At 41.6% G+C, this 24,581-nt stretch overlaps 1 protein-coding gene across 1 annotated transcript; it reads left to right on the forward strand.

Annotated features, from left to right (window-relative positions):
* Positions 1 to 5,993: 5,993 nt before the first annotated feature.
* Positions 5,994 to 24,581, forward strand: LOC107560357 (tripartite motif-containing protein 16-like). Its single transcript, XM_016244506.1, has 7 exons — positions 5,994 to 6,644; positions 20,265 to 20,360; positions 20,440 to 20,673; positions 23,205 to 23,364; positions 23,505 to 23,552; positions 23,782 to 24,157; positions 24,425 to 24,581. The coding sequence occupies exons 1-7, from the start codon at positions 6,072 to 6,074 to the stop codon at positions 24,579 to 24,581; spliced, it is 1,644 nt and encodes a 547-aa protein (XP_016099992.1). The 5' UTR covers positions 5,994 to 6,071.

A 24,581-nucleotide genomic window follows, 5' to 3' on the forward strand; every position in this document is an offset into this window, starting at 1 on the left:
AACCATCAATTTCTAAATCGGAATAAGAATCTTGATCCTTAAGCCATGTTTCCGTAAAAGCAAGAAGACATGCACTGCTATACTCCTTAAGGAACTTAACATTTGCCCGAAGCTCATCCAATTTATTACGGAGCGACTGAACGTTAGCCAACATAACCGTAGGGAGAAGCATGCGACGATGACCTTCCCCACTGCATTCAAGCAGGCTTGGGTAACCCCACTACTCAGAAAACCGACATTAAACACTTCTCTTATAGACAGCTACAGACCTGTCTCTCTCCTTCCATTCATAGCGAAACCCCTCGAACGAGATGTTTTCAACTAGGTCTAATTGTTTCTTTCACAGAGCAACAAACTGGACGCTAACCAGACTTCAGGAGTGGCCATTCAACTGAGACTGCGGTCAGAAATCTTGGTGTAATCTTTGATGACCAGCTAACCTTCAAAGACCACATTGCAAAGACTGCTCGATCTTACAGGTTTGCATTGCACAAAATCAGAAAGATCAGGCTCTTTCTAACAGAGCATGCTGTACAGCTTCTTGTCCAGGCCCTTGTCATTTCTAGGCTGGACTACTGCAATGCTCTTCTGGCTGGACTTCCATCAAGCACAATCAAACCTCTACAAATGATTCAGAATGCAACGGCCCGACTGGTCTTCAACGAGCCCAAAAGAGCCCATGTTACACCTCTCTTTATCTCCTTGCACTGGCTACCGGTTGCGGCTCACATTAAGTTCAAGACATTGATGCTTGCATATAGAACAGCCACAGGCTCAGCACCCGCCTACTTCCACTCACTACTACGAATCTACATCCCCTCCAGAATTCTGAGATCCGCTAGTGAGCGACGCCTCGTGGTACCATCACAGAGAGGCTCAAAATCACTTTTCCAGAACATTCTCGTTCACCATTCCTGGCTGGTGGAATGATCTTCCCACCCCTATCCGGAATGCTGTAGCCCTGACAATTTTCAAGCGACAGCTGAAAACTCATATCTTTTAATGCTACTTGACTTCATCCTAAAAAAAAACACTTTCTTTCTCTTTATTTATTCCTTTCCTTTCTAGCTTGTACTTATTTGAACAATGCCTAAAACTTGGTATTACAAGCACTTCCTGTGTCTGTTTGCCTCTTTAAGAAGAATCGTTTAATGTATTCCCCAATTGTAAGTCACTTTGGATAAAAGCGTCTGCAAAATGACTAAATGTAAATGTAAATCTATGAACAAACTGAACAGCACACTAAAGACCTAGCAAAACCTCAAACAACTAGTGCAACGGTCAATGCTGTACATCAAGCATCTGCAGGAAAGCACAAAAATAGCAGATCAAAACACAAACCAGAATGCAAAGCATCACCAACTATAAAAACTGCAATAACTGTGGGAGTACCTACCCAGCTAAAAGAGATAAGTGTCCAGCATATGGCCAACAGTGTAATGGTTGCAAAAAGAGGAGCCACTTCAAGAAATGCTGCAGGTCTAGGCAAACAAACCAGTCAAAGTGACGCAACACCAAAACCATTCACAACATTGAACCACACCAGACAAACAGTGATGAAGATGAGTTGTTTTTCATTGATGGAGTAACTATGGTGTATGTTGATTCCATTGCCAACCTGGCACAAAAGAGTGAACTGTACAGCACTGTACACGTACATGGTTCCCTATCGAACGGTCTCTCCTGTTGTGTAGAACGCAGTATGGGGAAACTCCTGTTTACTCTGTTACTGAAACCTAAATTGTTCACATTTGTGTAGCTGCACAAACCAATGGCACTCTAGCCCACCAGAAGGGGGGGAGCTCTATATAAGTCGGCTCAGAGCACCATTTCATCAAAATTTTCTCCTTCAGTGACGAGATCATCTCTTCTCTGACTCTGCTATCAAGAAGCTGAAGAAGAAAAAGAAGAAGAAGAAGAAGAAGAAATAGAAGGAAGAAGCTCAGCCTGCTGCTTGCCACCGTAGAAGGAGCCCCAGCACAGGAAGAAGCCAGAAGTCTTCCCTTGCGGCCATCCAGCGCAGTAAAAGAGCAAATTTCGGAGCAAATTTTCTAGCAACGTTGTTGCAAATGTAGCTCCGCGAGTATGGTTCGTGCAGGGAACCCCTGCAGAGACTGCACGCTCACTGAGCCGGAATGCTCTTACAGAGCATTACATTCGCGAATCGCCTTCTTCAATGAAGGCAGTCTCGCTCTCGGTTCTCCTCTCTCAGCAAACTCGGAGAAAGAAGCGATGGAATTGCGGAGCTGAACAACCAGGTTTGAATAATTTCACACTGGCAAAGGTCCTGCGTGCTCACTCTTCCCACAGCACTTTGATCCGCCGGTGTGTTTTACATGTAAGGATCAGCGTCCCTCGTTTACATCGAGCGGCTCAATCCTTCTAGGTGGATCGAAGTAGAATGCTGTCACCAATGATTCTGTATCGCTGACAGCTTCACATTTGTGTGTTCGGCGCAAGAGCAATTCTTCTCTCCTCATTTCCACGAAAGTTAGTTCCACGCCCCATGTGGCGAACTTCTATTCTTGAAAATATAACCACTTGCCATCCGGCTCTGGGGTGAGAACCCATCCCAGATGGGTTCAGACATCTGAATCGCTGACTTATGAGACAGCCGTTCAAGATGTTAGCTTTGAAACTGATCCTCGTGCAGATTTGCCCACGAAGACTGGTTCTTGACAGTGGATTTAAAGGACGCGTACTTTCACATCCACATAGCCCCCCATCACAGACTGTTCTTGAGATTCGCCTTTGAGGGAGTGGCCTATCAATATACAGTCCTGCAATTCGGACTGTCTCTGGCCCCGCGCACTTTTACGAAGTGCATAGACGTTGCTCTTTATTTATGATTCTGAATTACCTCGATGATTGGCTGGTTTTAGCCAGATCAGAATGGGAATTAGTCACTCACAGGATGCTGCTGCTCAGCCACCTAGAGCGCCTCGGGTTGAGAATTAACCCGCTCAAGAGTCATTTGTCGCCCAGACAGCAAGCTGTCTTTCTGGGGACGACTATAGACTGCACGGATGTGGGCATGGAGTACGCCAGAATGGTCCCTGACTATTCAGCAACTGGCGGCATCTTTTAAACTAGGGACTTCACGTTCCCTCAGGGTTTTCCAGAGGATGCTCAGCCTCATGGCGGCTGCCTCCTCTGTGATTCCTCTAGGCCTGCACCATGTGCAGCCTCTTAAATATTGGCTCAAAGCCTGTGTCCCTTTATGTCAGGGTAACCCATCGCTGTATCAGAGTTGTGGCCCCCTCGAAAACTTACCAGGTGTGCAGTTGGGACTGACTTCCAGGAGGAAGGTAGTTATGACATGCCTCCAACTCAGGTTGGGGTATTCTGCTGGAGCGCAATCCGGCATTCGACTCTTGGTCAGACCCAGAGCAATGCCTGCATATCAAGTGCCTCAACATTATGGCAGTTTTACTGGCCCTAAAACTCTTCTTGCCAGCCTTAAAGGGGCACCACGTGGTTGTCGGTTGGACAACATGATGGTGGTAGCCTACATCAATCACCAGGGCGGTCTCAAGTCAAATTTCCATTTACAGGATGGCTCGGCACCTCTTGTTTTGGGCACAGAGCAAACTCCTCTCACTAAGAGCAGTTCATGTGCCAGGCAGTCTCAACCTTGGCACAGACATGCTATCCAGAGGCAATGTAGCTCTGTGAGAATGGACACTACATCTTCAAAAGGTTCAAAAGATTTGGTCTGCCTTAGGGAGAGCAGAGGTCAACCTCTTCGCCTCAGAAGACAACTCTCACTGCCCAACTTATTTCTCAATGCAGCAAGATACCCTGGCCCACAATTGGACAAGCGCTCGCTTATCGCAGTGAATCATTCTCGCCCTCCTTTTGGCTTTAACATCAGTCAAGCGAGTGGGTGACTTGCAAGGCACTGTCAGTCAGTGCTTTCTGTCTTGAGTTTGGGCCTAACGACTGTAAAGTCATCCTCAAGACAAATTTATGTACCTAAGGTGCTCTCAACTTGGGCTGCCAGTTACGAAGCAGAGACTTTCTCGCTGGATAGTAGATGCTATAGCCTTTGCTTACACCTCAGCAAGCTTGCAGTGCCCTATAGGTGTTAGGGCCAACTCCACCAGAGGAATGGCCCCCTCCTTGGCGTGGTCCAGCGGGATTTATATTGATGAGATTTTTGCGGCCGCCGGCTGGTCATCTCTGTCTACCTTTGCCAGATTCTATAACGTAGACATCCCTACTCGACAAGAGCGGATTTTGTCTGCTTAATCTACCTATTTCTCCCTGAGGGTGAAAGTGGTTATATCTGTATTCCTTAGCCTATTGGCTTGGGGCTCGGTTTTGCTCACATTTCTATGAGTCCTTAACTTAAGTGCTCCGAGGCTGGGCTCGCAGTGCAGGCTTCGTTCTGTATCTGCTCATAGCACAGCGTTATTGGGTGCATTCCCCATACTGTGTTCTACGCAATGGGAGAGACCGTTCAATCGGGAATGCTCTGGTTACTGACGTAACCTCGGTTCCCTGAGATAAGGGAACGAGCGTTGCATCACATGCTGTGCTATAAGCTAAAGTCGAAAGATTCTGGAAAAATGGCACTCGGAGTGGACTTATATAGAAGTCAGCTCCGCCTCTTCTGGTGGGCTAGAGCGCCATTGGTTACACAAACGTGAACAAATCAGTCTTCAGTAACCGAGTAAACAGGAGTTTCCCCATACTGCATTTTACGCAATGCTTGTTCCCTTATATCAGGGAACCGAGGTTACATTAGTAACTGAAGCGTTTCCCTGTAGAACTAAAAGTGGACACTAGACATTTTTTTTGGAACCTTCACCTCTACCCACCAGGCAAATCCATGCACAGCTCACTAAGAAAAGATTGTGTCAGTTATGACAAAACTAGTAAACCACTGAGCACACTCTTCACAGGGCAAGTTGTGAGGATGCAATCCCTTCAAGGGTATGATAGCAAAGGAATGGTGAAGGAAGTCTGCCCGGGTACCAAGGTCTTACATCGTCTTGTCTGGAGGAAAGGAGTACAAGAGAAACCACAGACACCTATCTGTGAAAGATCCTTTGCCAAATCAGCATGATGATACTGATCACCAATCCACATCCCAAACAAAGTAAAGAACCAGTTTCAGTGATGACTGATGTACCCTCACAAACAGCATCTGGTCAGATGATCTCTCAGTCTCACTCACATTTGAGAACCAGTCCCATGTGACACGCTTTGGACATAGTTTGTCCTAACCCAAAATACAAAGACTAAAAAAACTAAACATGCTACTGAATTACACATTCATGATTTGTTTCATTGTTCGTCTAGATTAAACAGACCAGTTTTGTGTTGTGACTGCACAATACACTTAACGCAACAGTTACTTGGTATTGATATGGTTTCAGATTTGATGTACCTTTGCTGTTCTAATGAAGATATAGGTTAAAAGAGTGGGAGACAAAACAAGAGTTCATTGTGAAGAAGACTTTTGGTATTTCGATAAAATGTGTCCACTGTATGTGGTTGTCATTAAAGCCATGACTTTTGAAGTTACAGTCTACATTTGTTTTACATTATACGAGTCAAGTATCATGAAGAAACTGTAAATCTGGACACAATTTTTAGTCCTGCAGCACAAGTGTAGTAATTAGGATGCAGCATTACTGCAGTTTTAAAGTGTGTTGTCCTGATTTCTGCAACTTGTGTTCCTTAAGTCTTTGTCTGAGACTGACATCTAATACACATTTTTTATTATTTATTATTTTCATTATTTTTATTATCATGGTTCCCCATTCCTAGTCCAGGAGAGTCACTTAGCCACAGACTTTAGTTTGATCTCTACTTAAATGCACCTGAATCAACTAGTCAAGGACTTTGTGTTTACTTGTCAGTAGTGACGAAACTGAACTCATGAATGTGGCTCTACAGGAGCAGGAATGAGGTATCTGCTTTACAGGCTCATAGACACACCTCTTTTACACACGTCACTCAAACACAGAACCAGGAAACAGGAATCACCTGAGTCCAGGGAAAGAGAAACTGAAGTGTAGTTGAGCAGTTGTGTGTTTGTGTCTCTGTATTCATGCAGTAAAATGGCAGAAGCCAGAATTTCTCAGGATGAGTTCATGTGTCCAGTGTGTCTGGATCTCCTGAAGGATCCAGTGACCATCCAGTGTGGACACAGTTACTGTAAGAGCTGTATTAAAAACTGCTGGGATCAGGAGGATCAGATGAGAGTCTACAGCTGCCCTCAGTGCAGACAGACCTTCCGTCCAAGACCTGCTTTAGGGAAAAACACCATTCTGGCTGAAATGGTGGAGAAACTAAAGACAATTACACTTTCTGCTGACTGTTACAATAGAGCTGGAGATGTGCAGTGTGACGTCTGTACTGGAAGAAAATACAAAGCCATCAAGTCCTGTCTGATGTGTCTGAACTCTTACTGTCAGAATCACCTTGAGCAACATGAGAGTTGGTTTAAAGGAAAGAGACACAATTTGACTGATGCCACTGGACGACTGCAGGAGATGATCTGCCAGAAACACGAGAAGCTCCTTGAGGTTTTCTGTCGCACTGACCAGAAATGCATATGTATGCTATGTTTGATTGATGAACATAAAAACCACGACACTGTATCAGCTGCAGCACAGAGGACAGAGAAACAGGTATTTAAATCTTGACTCTGATGAAATATTGCTTACAATTTTCATATGTGCCCATTTCCTATGTGTTTATATTCAGTGCTGGGGCTAACTCATTACAAGTAATGTGAACTATGTATTCAGATTACTTTTCTCAAGTAACTAGTAATGTAACACATTACTTTTAAATTTACAACAAAACATCTGAGTTACTTTTTCAAATAAGTAACTCAAGTTCCTTTGTTTTCCCATTTATTGACTGATAACTCTCTTTTGGGGTTTTTGTTATTAAAAAATAAATAAGCAAGCACAGCAAGGCAACAAAAAGTAACACAAAAGTTAAGGAAGGGGTTACTTCCCATAAAAGTAACAAATGCAATTAGTTACTTATTTATGGAGTAACAGAGTATTGTAATGCATTATTTTACATAAAAATTAACAAACGCAATTAGTTACTTTTTTAAGTAGTAATGCAATATTGTAATGCATTACTTTTAAAAGTAAATTTCCCCAAAACTGTTTATATTGGTGCCCATATTAAAAGGTTATAGCATTCTGTTCAGAAATTAACAGCAGCTATTTGGAAGAGTTTCACTGTTTGGTGAAAATGCACTGTAAACCTTTATCAACACAATTTTTGTAAAATAGGCTTTGATCAAGCAACATAAAATAATGGAGTGAAATATTAATCTGTTCTTTGACAAAATATATACTTCCATCTGTAACGGGGCGAACGAGACGTGAGATGTGCGGATCCATATGCAAGGCTTTATTTCCAAGACGTGGTCATATAACAGGCAGCGGTCAAACGATGGCAAACAGGTCCAACACAGGCAAGAGTAATCTTAGGACAAGAGTGGGTCTTCGATAGGCGGACAGAATCCAGAGGGCTTGACAGAAGGGGTAATCCGTAATACACAGGCAAAGATCTTCACACAGGAAAACACTGCAGGTAACAGAGATCTAGAAGAACAGGATCATAGTGGACTTGAGTGAGTGTGTTACTATATCATGTTATGTTATTATGTGTTATTATTATCATCGTCTTTTAAAAGAGCCATAACTTACAAATGACTTTAAGCTCTGGAAGTCTCTTGGGAATCATTTCTCTCAGGTCTTTCTTCTGGAAGATATATTTAGCTGTCAAACACCACTAGCGCCACCAACAGTTCAAAACTTCACTAACATTTAAACTTTTTACCTAATTTTTCCTTCTGATTTATTACATCATGGTGAAATCAGTAAATGTGTACCAATAGTACCAATTCTGTTTTTGCTTCTTTTCCAATTTATATTTTAGTAAAATTAGTTATTGCACTCACTCGAAATTTTTAAAAAGCGCATGTCAAGAAAAATTATGTATATATTTAAATCTAATCCAGGCTACTGGTGTAATCAGGTATTATGTGGACTAGCAAATATTCGGCCCAATATACATTATATTCAGTATCGATATATAAGTTTAATAGCAGCCTTCATTAAAGCTCTAGTCTAGAAATGTCTATTTCGTCCCGCACTGAACACAGAAATATAAACAAGACGTTTGATCGTTTGTGCAGCTGCGTCTCTTGTTCATTTCAGAAACCAACAGGTTGAAAATTCAATAGATGTGTAGGTTGTGAATGAATGATTGGGAGAGATTAATTGGAAATATTAAATATTATTACCCTGTCCATCACTCAAATGCCTCTCATGTCAGAACATTTTATTCTCTTTAAATAATTTATATAAGCGGCGTCCCCGTTTGGAGTTGATGAGTTTTGATTTCTGTTTTCTGTAGAGTTTCCAGTCTCTCTCAGCACCTCCTGAATCTACAGACGTAAATGACGATCCCTTCAGTTCTCTCGTCTCTTCAGATGACCTGAGAGAATATGTCCATCAGCTGAGAGACAAACTGGAGGATTTCTGCAAAGAGGAGCTCAAGAAGATCTCAGACAGAGGTAAAGTCCTGGAGATTCATCTGCTCTCAGAAACGAGTCCATCATCATCTCATATCATGGAGAACATCATATTAGAAATGTCTTAGGAATGGATGCAGGATCATGAGAATCACACTGTTCATGTCTGTTGATTTCCACAGTCACATTCACCAACATTGCTCCCAGGATCAGGAACGACTTCCTACAGTGTAAGTCAGTAAGAAAACAAGCAGAAAAACTCACTGAGTGTGTTCATGTTCTTCCTGTAGAAGCTGAAAGAAGAGTTTTATAATTGATGATGTAAATGATGATTTGCACGAGATATCTGGTCATCTGTACTGATGACACTGATGATGCACTGAACATGAAGAGTTCAACTACATGAAAAGAGCAAACAGATTAATAATTCCTGATTCTGATGTGTTTTTATCTCCATCAGATTCTCATCAGTTCACTCTGGATCTGAACACAGTGAATAAACTTGTCCGTCTGTCTGAGAGCAACAGAGTGATTACTGGCACTAGAACAGTCCAGTCGTATCCTGATCATCCAGACAGATTTGATTATTCGCCTGTTTGTGGATCACAGTGCAGGAACTCTGTCCTTCTACAGCGTCTCTGACACAATGAGCCTCATCCACACAGTCCAGACCACATTCACTCAGCCACTCTATCCTGGGTTTTGGGTTAATTACGGATCATCATTGAAACTGTGTTGATGAATCAGAATTGATTGACAAGCGATTCTAACCATAATGCTTTGAACTGCATGATAAATCAATAACAGTGAGGTATTATAGAGTCTCTTCTTTTCTCTTCATGACATTAATACTGCAGCTGAACTTCTGTCACTGAAGTAACATGTCTGAATAAATGTGTGTAATAAATCCTCATATAGACAGTAAGATCAGTGTGTGTGTGAGTCCTGCTGAGTGACCATGTGTTTTCTGTGCTTATCTTTTATTATTGCTATCAAAATTACCTTTAAATTGAGTTACCTTTCAATCACACACAGTCAATAAATCATTTTCATTATTCACCTTATGTAGCCCCGGCCCTTTCCAGCGTTTTGAGTTCTTCTGTCTTCCAGTGTCACAAGCCACTGTTTTTATTTTCATATAATTAATTTTTATTTGTGTGTGTATGTGTGTGTGTGTGTGTGTGTGTGTGTTCATATAATGAGGAGTCCTGGGGTTTGGACTGCACTCACCCGAGTTACTCATTCATACACAATAAGATAGTGACTCATCTCCCTGTAAAGTCCATCAGCAGCAGAATAGGAGTGTTTGTGGATCACAGTGCAGGAACTCTGTCCTTCTACAGCGTCTCTGACACAATGAGCCTCATCCACACAGTCCAGACCACATTCACTCAGCCGCTCTATGCTGGGTTTTTGGTTTCTAGGGGATCATCAGTGAAACTGTTGATGAATCAGAATTGATTGACAAGAGATTCTACCAATAATGCTTTGAGCTGCATGATAAATCAGTACCTGTAGATGTTATAGAGTCTCTTCTTTTCTCTTCATGACATTAATACTGCAGCTGAACTTCTGTCACTGAAGTAACATGTCTGAATAAATGTGTGTAATAAATCCTCATATAGACAGTAAGATCAGTGTGTGTGTGAGTCCTGCTGAGTGACCATGTGTTTTCTGTGCTTATCTTTTATTATTGCTATCAAAATTACCTTTAAATTGAGTTACCTTTCAAGCACACACAGTCAATAAATCATTTTCATTATTCACCTTATGTAGCCCCGGCCCTTTCCAGCGTTTTGAGTTCTTCTGTCTTCCAGTGTCACAAGCCACTGTTTTTATTTTCATATAATTAATTTTTATTTGTGTGTGTATGTGTGTGTGTGTGTGTGTGTGTGTGTTCAGTAGTCCCCTCACTGGCTGGAGAGGCAGGTCAGCTGACCTATCTGCAGTACTGGGTGTCACAGTTATGTTTAGATACTTCTTCATCTTTGGAACTTGCTATATCGTGACATTGGGTTGTAACTAGGGTTGGGTATCGATTGGGTTTTTTACGATACTGGTGCCAAATCGATACTTTTAAAGCGGTACCGATGCCTAAACAGTGCCTGAACTGATACTTTAAAAAAAAGAGCCACAAAAAAAATGATGGATAACATTAAAGAACATTAAAAATATTTAAAATAAATATACCTAGCATTCACATGCTCCTTGGATGCTCTCATTTCCCGAGTTGTGCTTCCCTTACTTTAAGGCTAATAAATGTATTTCACAATCTGGGTCATTATTTAATACAAAACCACACATCATTTTTAGGGATGTAACGATTCACTCAACTCACGATTCGATTCGATTCATGATTTTTTTTTTACAAAATGAGATTTAAGACAAATTATAAATTAAATGTGTCCTTTTATTATTGCTTGGACAAAATGCTGCACGTTTCTTTGTGAAATTGAAATATAACACTATAATAATATACTAATATAGCACTTCCATATTATTGCTCTTTTGTTGGTTTTGATTGCTTCTGTCGTCCTCATTTGTAAGTGCTTTGGATAAAAGTGTCTGCTAAATGACTACATTTAAATATAATGTAAATGTATTATAGAGTCTCTTCTTTTCTCTTCATGACATTAATACTGCAGCTGAACTTCTGTCACTGAAGTAACATGTCTGAATAAATGTGTGTAATAAATCCTCATATAGACAGTAAGATCAGTGTGTGTGTGAGTCCTGCTGAGTGACCATGTGTTTTCTGTGCTTATCTTTTATTATTGCTATCAAAATTACCTTTAAATTGAGTTACCTTTCAAGAACACACAGTCAATAAATCATTTTCATTATTCACCTTATGTAGCCCCGGCCCTTTCCAGCGTTTTGAGTTCTTCTGTCTTCCAGTGTCACAAGCCACTGTTTTTATTTTCATATAATTAATTTTTATTTGTGTGTGTATGTGTGTGTGTGTGTGTGTGTGTTCAGTAGTCCCCTCACTGGCTGGAGAGGCAGGTCAGCTGACCTATCTGCAGTACTGGGTGTCACAGTTATGTTTAGATACTTCTTCATCTTTGGAACTTGCTATATCGTGACATTGGGTTGTAACTAGGGTTGGGTATCGATTGGGTTTTTTACGATACTGGTGCCAAATCGATACTTTTAAAGCGGTACCGATGCCTAAACAGTGCCTGAACTGATACTTTAAAAAAAAGAGCCACAAAAAAAATGATGGATAACATTAAAGAACATTAAAAATATTTAAAATAAATATACCTAGCATTCACATGCTCCTTGGATGCTCTCATTTCCCGAGTTGTGCTTCCCTTACTTTAAGGCTAATAAATGTATTTCACAATCTGGGTCATTATTTAATACAAAACCACACATCATTTTTAGGGATGTAACGATTCACTCAACTCACGATTCGATTCGATTCATGATTTTTTTTTTACAAAATGAGATTTAAGACAAATTATAAATTAAATGTGTCCTTTTATTATTGCTTGGACAAAATGCTGCACGTTTCTTTGTGAAATTGAAATATAACACTATAATAATATACTAATATAGCACTTCCATATTATTGCTCTTTTGTTGGTTTTGATTGCTTCTGTCGTCCTCATTTGTAAGTGCTTTGGATAAAAGTGTCTGCTAAATGACTACATTTAAATATAATGTAAATGTAAATAACAAAACTACATTGAAATTTTAAAACAAGCCCCAAATCAAATAAATAAGTAACAAATAAAATAAATCTCTTCATATAAACAAACTAAGGCTTTGTCTGTGTTCTTTCCTTTTAAAACTAGAGGCAACCACTGCATTTTAATCACGATCCAAACAAAGATGCTGCATACATGCAACATGAGCAGTTTTTAATCTAAATTGGATTGTATCATTTCGAAATTTGAAGCAAAAACAGAATGGTTTGAGTTTTGTGAAACTATACATAAAAATATCTGCATGAAACAGAAACAGCAGACGAGCTGAACGAGACGCAGATGCACTCTCTGCCAGCAGGTGGCGCTTAAAGCGTTTCCTTGGTTTCCGCTGTAAACAAAGCAGCGCTGCGCTTATGAACTTTAATATGCATTATACAGAGGCAAGATGAAAATAAAAAAATACTATCTAAACTTTTCTAAAGACAGTAAGTTTCCCCTCAGACATGCATTCATATAAACTCCTACCCCTAATTGAATCGCCATTTGTTTAGCATCTCAGCCGATTTGAATCGTCACATATTTGAAGCGATTTTCAACCGGCTCGCGGTTAATCGTTACATCCCTAATATTTCTACTGTGTCTCTGTCAATCACTCTGATATTTAGTTAAAATATTCATATGTGTTAAGATTTTCGCTGGAGGAATCAGCTGTGGTGTGATAAGGGGTGAACCCAGCGAAAACTTAGATGGGATACCGATTGCTCCCTCGTGACCTTTTGTAAACTGTATTTATGACAAAGAACTGCACAGATACAGATATTATAACAATCTATCGATAAACACATACCTTGTGTCCTCTGTTTCTGTTTGAGTCCGCTCGCGCTGTGCCGCCGCGGTCTGCGGATTGAAGAGCGTGCTGAAAGATGGGGAGGAGTGTCTGAAATTTTTCAAATTTCATATGAAAAATTTCTTTTCATATGAAATTTAAAGGGGACTGATTCTGAGGCGATCACAAATTTGTGTACAGTTTATGGAGATAATCGCTATAGCCCCGCTAAAAATGGCCCAGCGACACCCATGCTTCTTACGTCCATTTCGGAGAACAAATATTTCAATCGATCGCTCAGGCATTTAAGTGGCACCGAAATGTGCGTTATGGCGTGTTTGGAGGAGCAAGAATGCTGAGTTGCATCCAAAGAACACCATACTTACTGTGAAGCATGGGGGTGGAAACATCATGCTTTGGGGCTGTTTTTCTGCAAAGGGACCAGGACGACTGATCCGTGTAAACGAAAGAATGAATGGGGCCATGTATCGTGAGATTTTGAGTGAAAACATCCTTCCATCAGCAAGGGCATTGAAGATGAAACGTGGCTGGGTCTTTCAGCATGACAATGATCCCAAACACACCGCCCGGGCAACCGCCGGGTCCCGCCTCCTTCTTCCTTCCCCGGTTTCGGCACCAATGTAACGTAGCTTGTAGGTCGTGAAGAAGGAGGCGGGAACCGGCGAACACTCAAACAAAACTTTAATAATAAAATAAACACAAAATAGCGCGACAGCCCCTCGCGGACGACTGCCGCGCACAAACGAAACCAAAACACAAAATAAAATCCAGGCCTGGTCCTCTCTCGTCTTTCCCTGTCGTCACTCCTCCTTTGTATCCTTCCGGAGCTCCTCCGTGAGACTCGAGACCGGTGAGTGGCGCAGGTGTCGCGCATTCGCAATTCCCCCCCCGGCCTCGCTCTGTTCCCACGGCTCTCGGCCCCGCCCCTCTCGTCACACACGTCTTTTGTAATTTTGGTATCTCTGAGGATGTAGTATCTGATAGAGGTCCTCAGTTTATCTCACAAGTGTGGAAGTCTTCTTGCTCCTAGGTGTGACTGTGAGCCTATCTTCTGGATACCACCCACAGAGCAATGGACAAACCGAGAGAAAACTCCAGGAGATAGGTCGCTACCTCCATACCTTCTGCTGTAAAAACCAGAACTCACCAGAGTACACACAGAATTCCTTCCATTAGCCATCTATGGATCTCATTCCAGTGCGTACTCATCCATCAACCGCCATTGTTCCCCTGGTCAGGGGAACCTTCGGAAGTACCATCAGTCACTCACTGGTTCCAGGAGAATGAGAGGGTCTGGGACTCAGCTCCCCAACATCTCCAGTGAGCAGTGCGACGCCATCAACATCTTGCGGATGCCCGGAGAGCCCCAACTCCCACGTTCCATCCAGGACAAAAGGTATGGCTCTCCACTCGGGACATCCGTCTATGGCTACCCTACAAGAAGCTGAGTCCCAGATTCATTGGTCCCTTCCACATCATCTGTCAAGTCATTCAGGTCACATACAAACTCAAGCTCCCTCCACAGTACAGGATTCATCTCACATTCCATACCCCTTGTCCAAATACCCACACTTGCGGTCTTGGCCACATGAGAGCACGTGCGCGTGACAGGAAGTAAGTGCGCAAGACTGTCCCAGGTCTTAAAAATACCAAAGGGCAGTGCCCTTAACGCACACTAAACCCACACTATCTTGAATACTGCTCCGGAGCGGTATTTGAGGGTTAGTGTATCCCATCATGCATCATGTTCTGGAAATAAATCGTGAGAATTTTTGCCAAGATCGGGCAAGAGGTCACGGAAACCTTTCCAATGTAAGTTAAATATTAATAAGATATTACATATAATTTCGTGGTAAAACAAAGTGCTACACATTTTATTGCTGCAAAGATTAGTACATTTTATTTTTGTACAATATTTGCAACTGCTTTTTATCACTTAATTAAATTGTGTCATCTATAGGAACTACTGAACAGACATTTATAAGTTGATTTTAAAATGCAAAGTATTGAAAATAATTACAAAACTCTGTAAACACTTTGCGTTTTTACAACACTATAAGTGTGTCCCATCAGGTAATGAAAAGATGTACACACACTTGTGGTCTTTATGCTCACTTGAACACTTGGGCCAAATACAGGAAATATGTCATATAAGTGGTCAAGTGCAAAGACCACAAGTGTGTGTGTGTATTTGGACAAGGCACATGGCTCACTACTCAAACATATCACTCTCCTGTTTCCACAGAGCCTGGTCCTTTAGATGATCCTCCTCTTCCAATGGTGCTGGAAGATGGAACGGTCTACTCCGTAAAGGAGATCCTGAGTTCCCAAAGTTATGGTGGTCACCTAGAGTACTTGGTCTATTGGGAAGGATATGGTCCCGAAGAAAGATCATGGGTTCCAAGAGACAACATACTCAATCCCAACCTCCTAACAGAGTTTCACGCTTCCCATCCACAAGATCCAGCTCTACGTGGTCGAGGTCATCCACCACGATGTCGGATTCTTTGGCCCTCAGGAGTGGGCTGTCGAGAGGGGTGTTCGGTCACGGACACACCAGGCTCAGTCACCTATCAGCGATCACAATCGCCTGAGTTCTGAGCACGCACACCTGACAATCATCATCCTGCACTATAAGAGCACACAGTTCACTCAGTCACAGTGTCTGATCTCCTTTGTGGAATGAAGACTAATTTCTACGTGTTCACTTACCCCTGTGTGCTCCTGTGTCTTCCCAACCCTACTTACCTGAAACAGTTCATTGGAACCATCTCCTGGAAAACCTCTTCATCAATCCATTTACTCTCTGTGTGCTCCATTATCCTGGTAAAGAGATCAAAGACTCTATATTTGCCATTACTCACCTGCCATTGTTGCTCATTTCAATCTGTACAATAAACCCACCTGTTTGGTTCTAACTTGTCTGTGTCTGGAGTTTGATTTCCTGTTACAAAGTTAGTGTTAAGCATTGATTATTTTCATTTTACATTACATTTGACTACAGGTTCATAGTCGAATAAACCAACATCGTGGGCACAAAAACGCAAGAGAAATAAGGCCTGATCCATAAGCGAGATAACTCCTCATGAAGATCAGGGAAAAACAGGAGAGACTGGCGTTTAGGTTCATCTCCTTGGCCACCCGACAGGATTCTGTCATCAAGCTTGGAGTGCCTAGGGTTCTCCTGCGGCCAGTCTAACTTAAGCTTGGACACTGCGTGAGTAACCACCTCGAGTAGCTTCCCAAATGATTTATCATCACGTGAGGAGTGTTCAGAGACGGCACTCTCGATATCCATATCACCGGAGGCAATAGAAACTGCGTCCTCTGCCCAGGGCGCGCTTCAGCAGCAGACGCGAGAATGCTTTGCTTTGGCGAGAGCACAAGAGAAGGGAACGCGCCCACCTCTCATATCTCCGCCAGCTCAACACGTGAGCCCAATGACCGTAATGAGGATGCAGAGGCTTGCCCCTACTGAAAGAAGGCGAGCCTGGAGAGGAGCATCCTGATAGGTAGTAAGTTGCAATGCTCACACCCCACATCCTGAAGGGCAAGAATAGAGTGCTCTTCCCCTAGGCAATCAAAGCAGAAATAATGCTCTTCCCCTAGGCAATCAAAGCAGAAATAACGCCAGTCATCATCAGAAATGAGCAGCAAGCATTTCTTGACAGCCTCACTAGACAATTCCTCTTTATATCAACTCGTGTTGGAGTTAAAGTTTTTTGTTCCAGCTCTGTGCGTCTCGGTATTCAGATTTTATTATTATATATATATATATATATATATATATATATATATTTGCTTCACAGCACAACTCCTCAGTCCTTCTACACACACACAATGCAGTCTCTAAAGACAAAGAAACCTGAAGGTGTGTCAGTTTAACATCTATTTTTAACGCCTCAGGTGCACGTAATCCAATGAGTCACCCACTGAGGTTATTTAAGCCAGTTCTTGGCGTGTTTGACATTTGTACTTCACAAAAGGTTGAACAAGGAATGTTCTCATATGCATTATTTAAACGCAGCATCGAGAGTAGCTTTTGATAGGGAACTGCATATGGCCAACAGTGTAATAACAGTGTAAACAGTGTTAAAATTGGAACCATTTTAAGAAATGCTGCAGGTCCAGGCAAACAAACCAGTCAAAGTGAAGCCACACCAAAACCATTTACAACATTGAATCACACCAGACAAACAGTGATGAAAGGGAGTCGTTTTTCATTGATGGTGTAACTGCGGCATATGTTGATTCCATTGCTAACATGGCACAAATTAGTGAACTGTACAGCACTGTACACGTACATGGTATCCCTGTGGAACTGAAAGTGGACACTGGAGCAAAGTGCAATATGATGGCGTTAGACACTTTTTATTGGAACCTTCACCTCTACCCACCAGAGAGATCCATGCACAGCTCACAAATAAAAGATTGTGTCAGAAGCACAGTTATGACAAAACTAGTAAACCACTGAGCACACTCTTCACAGGGCAAGTTGTGAGGATGCAATCCCTTCAAGGGTATGATAGCAAAGGAATGGTGAAGGAAGTCTGCCCGGGTACCAAGGTCTTACATCGTCTTGTCTGGAGGAAAGGAGTACAAGAGAAACCACAGACACCTATCTGTGAAAGATCCTTTGCCAAATCAGCATGATGATACTGATCACCAATCCACATCCCAAACAAAGTAAAGAACCAGTTTCAGTGATGACTGATGTACCCTCACAAACAGCATCTGGTCAGATGATCTCTCAGTCTCACTCACATTTGAGAACCAGTCCCATGTGACACGCTTTGGACATACAGTTTGTCCTAACCCAAAATACAAAGACTAAAAAAACTAAACATGCTACTGAATTACACATTCATGATTTGTTTCATTGTTTGTCTAGATTAAACAGACCAGTTTTGTGTTGTGACTGCACAATACACTTAACGCAACAGTTACTTGGTATTGATATGGTTTCAGATTTGATGTACCTTTGCTGTTCTAATGAAGATATAGGTTAAAAGAGTGGGAGACAAAACAAGAGTTCATTGTGAAGAAGACTTTTGGTATTTCGATAAAATGTGTCCACTGTATGTGGTTGTCATTAAAGCCATGACTTTTGAAGTTACAGTCTACATTTGTTTTACATTATACGAGTCAAGTATCATGAAGAAACTGTAAATCTGGACACAATTTTTAGTCCTGCAGCACAAGTGTAGTAATTAGGATGCAGCATTACTGCAGTTTTAAAGTGTGTTGTCCTGATTTCTGCAACTTGTGTTCCTTAAGTCTTTGTCTGAGACTGACATCTAATACACATTTTTTATTATTTATTATTTTCATTATTTTTATTATCATGGTTCCCCATTCCTAGTCCAGGAGAGTCACTTAGCCACAGACTTTAGTTTGATCTCTACTTAAATGCACCTGAATCAACTAGTCAAGGACTTTGTGTTTACTTGTCAGTAGTGACGAAACTGAACTCATGAATGTGGCTCTACAGGAGCAGGAATGAGGTATCTGCTTTACAGGCTCATAGACACACCTCTTTTACACACGTCACTCAAACACAGAACCAGGAAACAGGAATCACTTAAATTCAGGGAAAGAGAAACTGAAGTGTAGTTGAGCTGTTGTGTGTTGTGTCTCTGTATTCATGCAGTAAAATGGCAGAAGTCAGATTTTCTCAGGGTGAGCTCTCGTGTACAGTGTGTCTGGATCTCCTGAATGATCCAGTGACCATCCAGTGTGGACACAGTTACTGTAAGAGCTGTATTAAAAACTGCTGGGATCAGATGAGAGTCTACAGCTGCCCTCAGTGCAGACAGACCTTCAGTCCAAGACCTGCTTTAGGGAAAAACACCATTCTGGCTGAACTGGTGGAGAAACTAGAGACGATTACACTTTCTGCTGACTGTTACGCTGGAGCTGGAGATGTGCAGTGTGATGTCTGTACTGGAAGAAAATACAAAGCCGTCAAGTCCTGTCTGGTGTGTCAGGAATCTTACTGTCAAACTCATTTTGACCGTCATGAGGAGTTTCATTCACGTAAGCCACACAAAGTGATTGATGCCACTGGACGACTGCAGGAGATGATCTGCCAGAAACACAAGAAGCTCCTTGAGGTTTTCTGTCGTACTGACCAGAAATGTAAGTGGGAGAACTTGCACAATTGGTGGCTGACTAAATACTTTTTTTCCCCACTGTATATGTATGCTATGTTTGATTGATGAAAATAAAAACCACAACACTGTATCAGCTGCAGCACAGAGGACAGAGAAACAGGTATTTAAATCTTGACTCTTATGAAATATTGCTAACAATTAAAATTTTCATATGTGCCCATCTTATATGTGCTTATATTCAGTGCTGGTGTAACGCATTACAAGTAATGTGAATTACGTATGCAGATTGCTTTTCAAGCAACTAGTAAAGTAACACATTACTTTTTAATTTACAACAAAATATCTGAGTTCAAATAAGTAATGCAAATTCATTTGTTTTCCCATTTATTGACGGATAGCTCTCTTTTGGGGTTTTTGTTATTATGAAATAAATAAGTAAGCCCAGCCCAGGTGACAAAAAGTAACATAAAAGTTAATGCATTACTTTCCATAAAATGCAATTAGTTATTTATTTATGGAGTAATGCAACATTGTAATGCATTTCTTTTAAAAGTAAATTTCCCCAAAACTGTTTATATTTGCACCCATATTAACAGGTTATAGCATTCAGCAGAAATGAACAGCAGTTATTAGAAGAGTTTCACTTTTTGGTGAAAATGCACTGTAAACCTTTATCAAAACAATCTTTTGTAAAAATAGGCTTTGATTAAGCAACATAAAATAATGGAGTGAACTATTCATCCGTTTTTTTGACAAAATATTTACTTCCATCATTCAAAACACAAGTTAAATGCAGTGACAGATGACTTCCTATTCAGTAAATCTGACTGAATTCAGATGATTTCAGTCATTTATTCACTTTTTTCATTTATTTTGTGTAGAGCCGCAGATTAATTACGCAGCAGAAACACTGTCAGTGTGCAGCCATATGTCTATATCAGTTTCACTTTTATAATACTTACGCTTGTAATGTGAAGCAGGCTTAATCTTCATGTGAATTCACGTACTCATCACTTCTGGAGTTTGAATCTACAGCCATCAGTTCCACTTTTACTGGATTCATCTGTCCACGTGATGATTTAGTGCCAGTAGTTTTATGCGAGATTTACAATCATTTGTTTGTCCTGCAGAAGCAGCTGAAGGAGACGCAGAAGACGTTCCAGCAGAGAATCCAGCAGAGAGAGAAAGATCTTCAGCAGCTGAGAGAGGCTGTGGAGTCTCATAAGGTGAGTCTGGAGAAGAAGAGAAGTTTGTCTCCATCTCAGTTCAGACTCACTGAAGCTGAATCACTGTGTGTCCTAACAGCGCTCTGCACAGATAGCAGTGGAGGACAGTGAGAAGATCTTTACTGAGCTCATCCGCTCCATTGAGAGAAGCCACTCTGAGCTGATACGGCTGATCAGAGATCAGGAAAAGGCTGAAGTGAGTCGAGCTGAAGGACGACTGGAGCGACTGGAGCAGGAGATCAATGATCTGAGGAGGAGAGACGCTGAGCTGGAGCAGCTTTCACACACACAGGATCACAGCCAGTTCCTGCAGGTAACAGAGATCTAGAAGAACAGGATCATAGTGGACTTGAGCAGATCCTGCTGTGACAGAGACTCACAGAGAAACAGTTCATGAGTGTCTTATATAATCGTCAGTTAGACTCTTATCTGGTCATCTTCTTTTGAAAGAGATGCCACTTACAAATGGCTTTCAGCTCTGGAAATCTCTTAGGAATAATTTCTCTGAGCTCTTTCTTCAGGAAGATATATTTACCCTGCAAACAAGCCTTTATTGGCCCACTTAGGGCTAGCATAAGGGCCCCCAGCGGGCTGCCAGCGCAGGGCCTCTGAGAATTTGCTCAATGGCAAAACGTTGGCCCCTTAGTGCTGGCCCTCACTTAGCCCACACTATTAATCTACAACAGGGGTGCCCAACCCTGGTCCTGATCAAACACAGCTGAACCAACTAATTAGGATCTGAAGGAGCACTTGATAATTAGACAGGTTTGTTTAATCAGGGTTGGAACTGAACTCTGTAGAAAGGTAGATCTCCAGGAACAGGATGCACCCCTGATCTATAACAATACATCTGTTTCACTTTCAATACTTTCAGCTACTTTAAATTAAGTCTTTGGGAAAAACAGTTATTATACATCTGAAATGGATGCAGTCACCACATAACTAATGTCTATATTGTCAAAAATGTATAGCAGTCAAAGGGATTTCAAATCAATGGATTTATTAAATACAAATAGAAAACATTAAATTCAGGTTAATACAGCTGCATGTAGCCAAAAATGTAAATACACAAAAGTAAAAAAAAAAAAAAGCAAACAAAGCAATGTCAGATTGTAGGATTTCGTCATGTGAAAGCTGATGCGTGCAAAAGTCTTATCTGTAGTACATCAATGTCCAAACACTGTCCAAATCTGAAGTTGGCTGATAGCAAATGAATAATTCAACCTCTTGTAATGAAAACACGCCACATCTCTCAAACAACACTCTTCCTAACCAGGAACAATCAAAAATAGTTCAGACTATGGTCTCACATCAAAAATAACTTTAAATCCATATTCAAACTGGACCATGATGTGGTGTCCTCACCAATAAAGAGTCCTTCTAAAATGCATACAAATACACTGTCTTAAACTCTTAGCATCAATCCAAACATAGGCCATACATACATACATGTACCATCTCTGCAAACACATCAGCGATGTACACTTTTAAATAGAAAAAAAAAACTCCTTTAGACTGGGCTTGAAATGACACATTTCCCAACCAGGACACAGCACAATGTGTTCAGCAGGTGAGCCATGCTGGCTACTGCTGCTTGCTATTGCTAACTCTCTCTACCACATGGCTTTACTTAAGGAAACCTAAAGCACCCTAGCACCCCTAGTGGTAAGGAAGAAAACTGCCCACAAAATTCTCATTAACAGGCTCATGTCTGGCCCACACTGGGCCATCATTGGATTAATGTGGGCAGTCCCATAGTGTGGGCTGCTCACAGAGAGCCTGCGGTGAGCCCAAAGCTGTGGGCCTTGCCTGGGCAAGCCCGCACAGGGCCTGTTTAGGTTTGGTGTGGGCTGGCCGTAGTCCACTGTGCCCGCAAAAAGCCAGCATGGGCCCCGCAAGAATATGTTTGCAGGGTAGTTGTCAAACACCACTAGCACCACCAACAGTTCAAAACTCCACTAACATTTTCCTTCTGATTTGTTACGTCATGGTGAAATCAGTGAACGCGATGATACTGATTCTGAGTAGCGGTCATCAAAATGGGATCAGGTGATCCTCAAACCTGATAAAATAGATTTTTGTTTGCCTGTAGATATTGATGAATTTGACTATGAAGACCCCAAACATTGAGGCATATATTAGCAATCAGTCCCATCAGGATTTTGCTGGACTTTTTTTTCAGATTTTTTGGGCTAAAATTACTGAATTTGTGGTGGCTTTTTCCACAAAAATTGTGGTATTATTTGTAATATTTGCAGGCTACTGGTGAAATCGGGTATTATGTGGACTAGCAAATATTTGGCCCAATATACATTATATTCAGTATCCATATAGTACAGGGGTGGCGAACTCCGGTCCTGGAGAGCCGCAGCCCTGCAGAGTTCAGCTCCAACCCTAATTAAAACTCCCCTGCCTGTAGCTTCCTAGTAACTGTTCAGACCTTGATTAGCTTGTTCAGGTGTGTTTGATTAGGGTTGAAGCAAAACTCTGCAGGGCTGCGGCTCTCCAGGACCGACGTTCGCCACCCCTGATATAGTAGTTTAATAGCAGCCTCCATTAAAGCTCTAGTCTAGAAACGTTAATTTTGTCCCACGCTGATCACGGAAATATAAACAAGACGTTTGATTGTTTGTGCAGCTGCGTCTCTCACTCTTTTCAGAAACCAACATGTTGAAAATTCAATAGATGTGTAGGTCGTGAATGAATGATTGTGAGATATTACTTGGAAATATTAAATATTATTACCTTGTCCGTTGCTCAAATGCCTTTTCTTTCTCTTTAAATCACTTGTATAAGCGGCATCCCCATGTGGAGCTGATGAGTTTTGATTTCTGTTTTCTGTAGAGTGTCCAGTCTCTCTCAACACCTCCTGAATCTACAGATGTAAATGACGATCCCTTCATTTCTCTCTTCTCTTCTGATGAACTGAGAGAATCTGTCCGTCAGCTGAGAGAAAAACTGGAGGATTTCTGCAAAGAGGAGCTTAAGAAGATCTCAGACAGAGGTAAAGTCCTGGAGATTCATCTGCTCTCAGAAACCAGTCCATCATTATCTCATATCATGGAGAACATCATATTAGAAATGTCTTAGGAATGGATGCAGGATCATGAGAATCACACTGTTCATGTCTGTTGATTTCCACAGTCACATTCACCAACATTGTTCCCAGAACCAGGAACGACTTCCTACAATGTAAGTCAGTAAGAAAACAAGCAGAAAAACTCACTGAGTGTGTTCATGTTCTTCCTGTAGAAGCTGAAAGAAGAGTTTTATAACTGATGATGTAAATGATGATTTGCACAGGATATCTGCTCGTCTGTACTGATGACACTGATGATGCACTGAACATGAAGATTTCAGCTGCATGAAAAGAGCAAACAGATTCATAATTCCTGATTCTGATATGTTTTATCTCCATCAGATTCCCATCAGCTCACTCTGGATCCAAACACAGTGAATAAAAATCTCAGTCTGTCTGAGAACAACAGAGTGATTACTGACACTAACACAGTCCAGTCGTATCCTGATCATCCAGACAGATTTGATTATTTTAAGCAGGTGTTGTGTAGAGAGAGTGTGTGTGGACGCTGTTACTGGGAGTTGCAGTGGAGTGGATGTGTTCGTATATCAGTGTCATATAAGAGCATCAGCAGGAAGGGACGGGGTTATGAGTGTGTGTTTGGACGTAATGATCAATCCTGGAGTTTGGACTGCTCTCCCCCGAGTTACTCATTCATACACAATAACATATGGACGGATCTCCCTGTAAAGTCCATCAGCAGCAGAATAGGAGTGCAGTCGTATCCTGATCATCCAGACAGATTTGATTATTTTAAGCAGGTGTTGTGTAGAGAGAGTGTGGGTGGACGCTGTTACTGGGAGTTGCAGTGGAGTGGATGTGTTCGTATATCAGTGTCATATAAGTGCATCAGCAGGAAGGGACGGGGTTATGAGTGTGTGTTTGGACGTAATGATCAATCCTGGAGTTTGGACTGCTCTCCCCCCAGTTACTCATTCATACACAATAACATATGGACGGATCTCTCTGTAAAGTCCATCAGCAGCAGAATAGGAGTGTTTGTGGATCACAGTGCAGGAACTCTGTCCTTCTACAGCGTCTCTGACACAATGAGCCTCATCCACACAGTCCAGACCACATTCACTCATCCGCTCTATCCTGGGTTTTGGGTTTGTTCTGGATCATCATTGAAACTGTGTTGA

The sequence above is a fragment of the Sinocyclocheilus grahami genome, unplaced genomic scaffold (assembly GCF_001515645.1).
Source record: "Sinocyclocheilus grahami isolate Dianchi unplaced genomic scaffold, SAMN03320097.WGS_v1.1 scaffold721.1, whole genome shotgun sequence".
Lineage (NCBI taxonomy): Eukaryota > Metazoa > Chordata > Actinopteri > Cypriniformes > Cyprinidae > Sinocyclocheilus > Sinocyclocheilus grahami.

What these genes read in the sequence shown, in the direction of transcription:
- LOC107560357 (XM_016244506.1), top strand. Translation starts at nt 6,072, where the DNA reads ATGGCAGAAGCCAGAATTTCTCAGGATGAGTTCATGTGTCCAGTGTGT. An exon ending in ATCACAGCCAGTTCCTGCAG is followed by an intron (nt 20,674 to 23,204) that starts GTAACAGAGATC and finishes TGTTTTCTGTAG; the next exon opens with AGTGTCCAGTCTCTCTCAAC. An exon ending in CAGGAACGACTTCCTACAAT is followed by an intron (nt 23,553 to 23,781) that starts GTAAGTCAGTAA and finishes TATCTCCATCAG; the next exon opens with ATTCCCATCAGCTCACTCTG.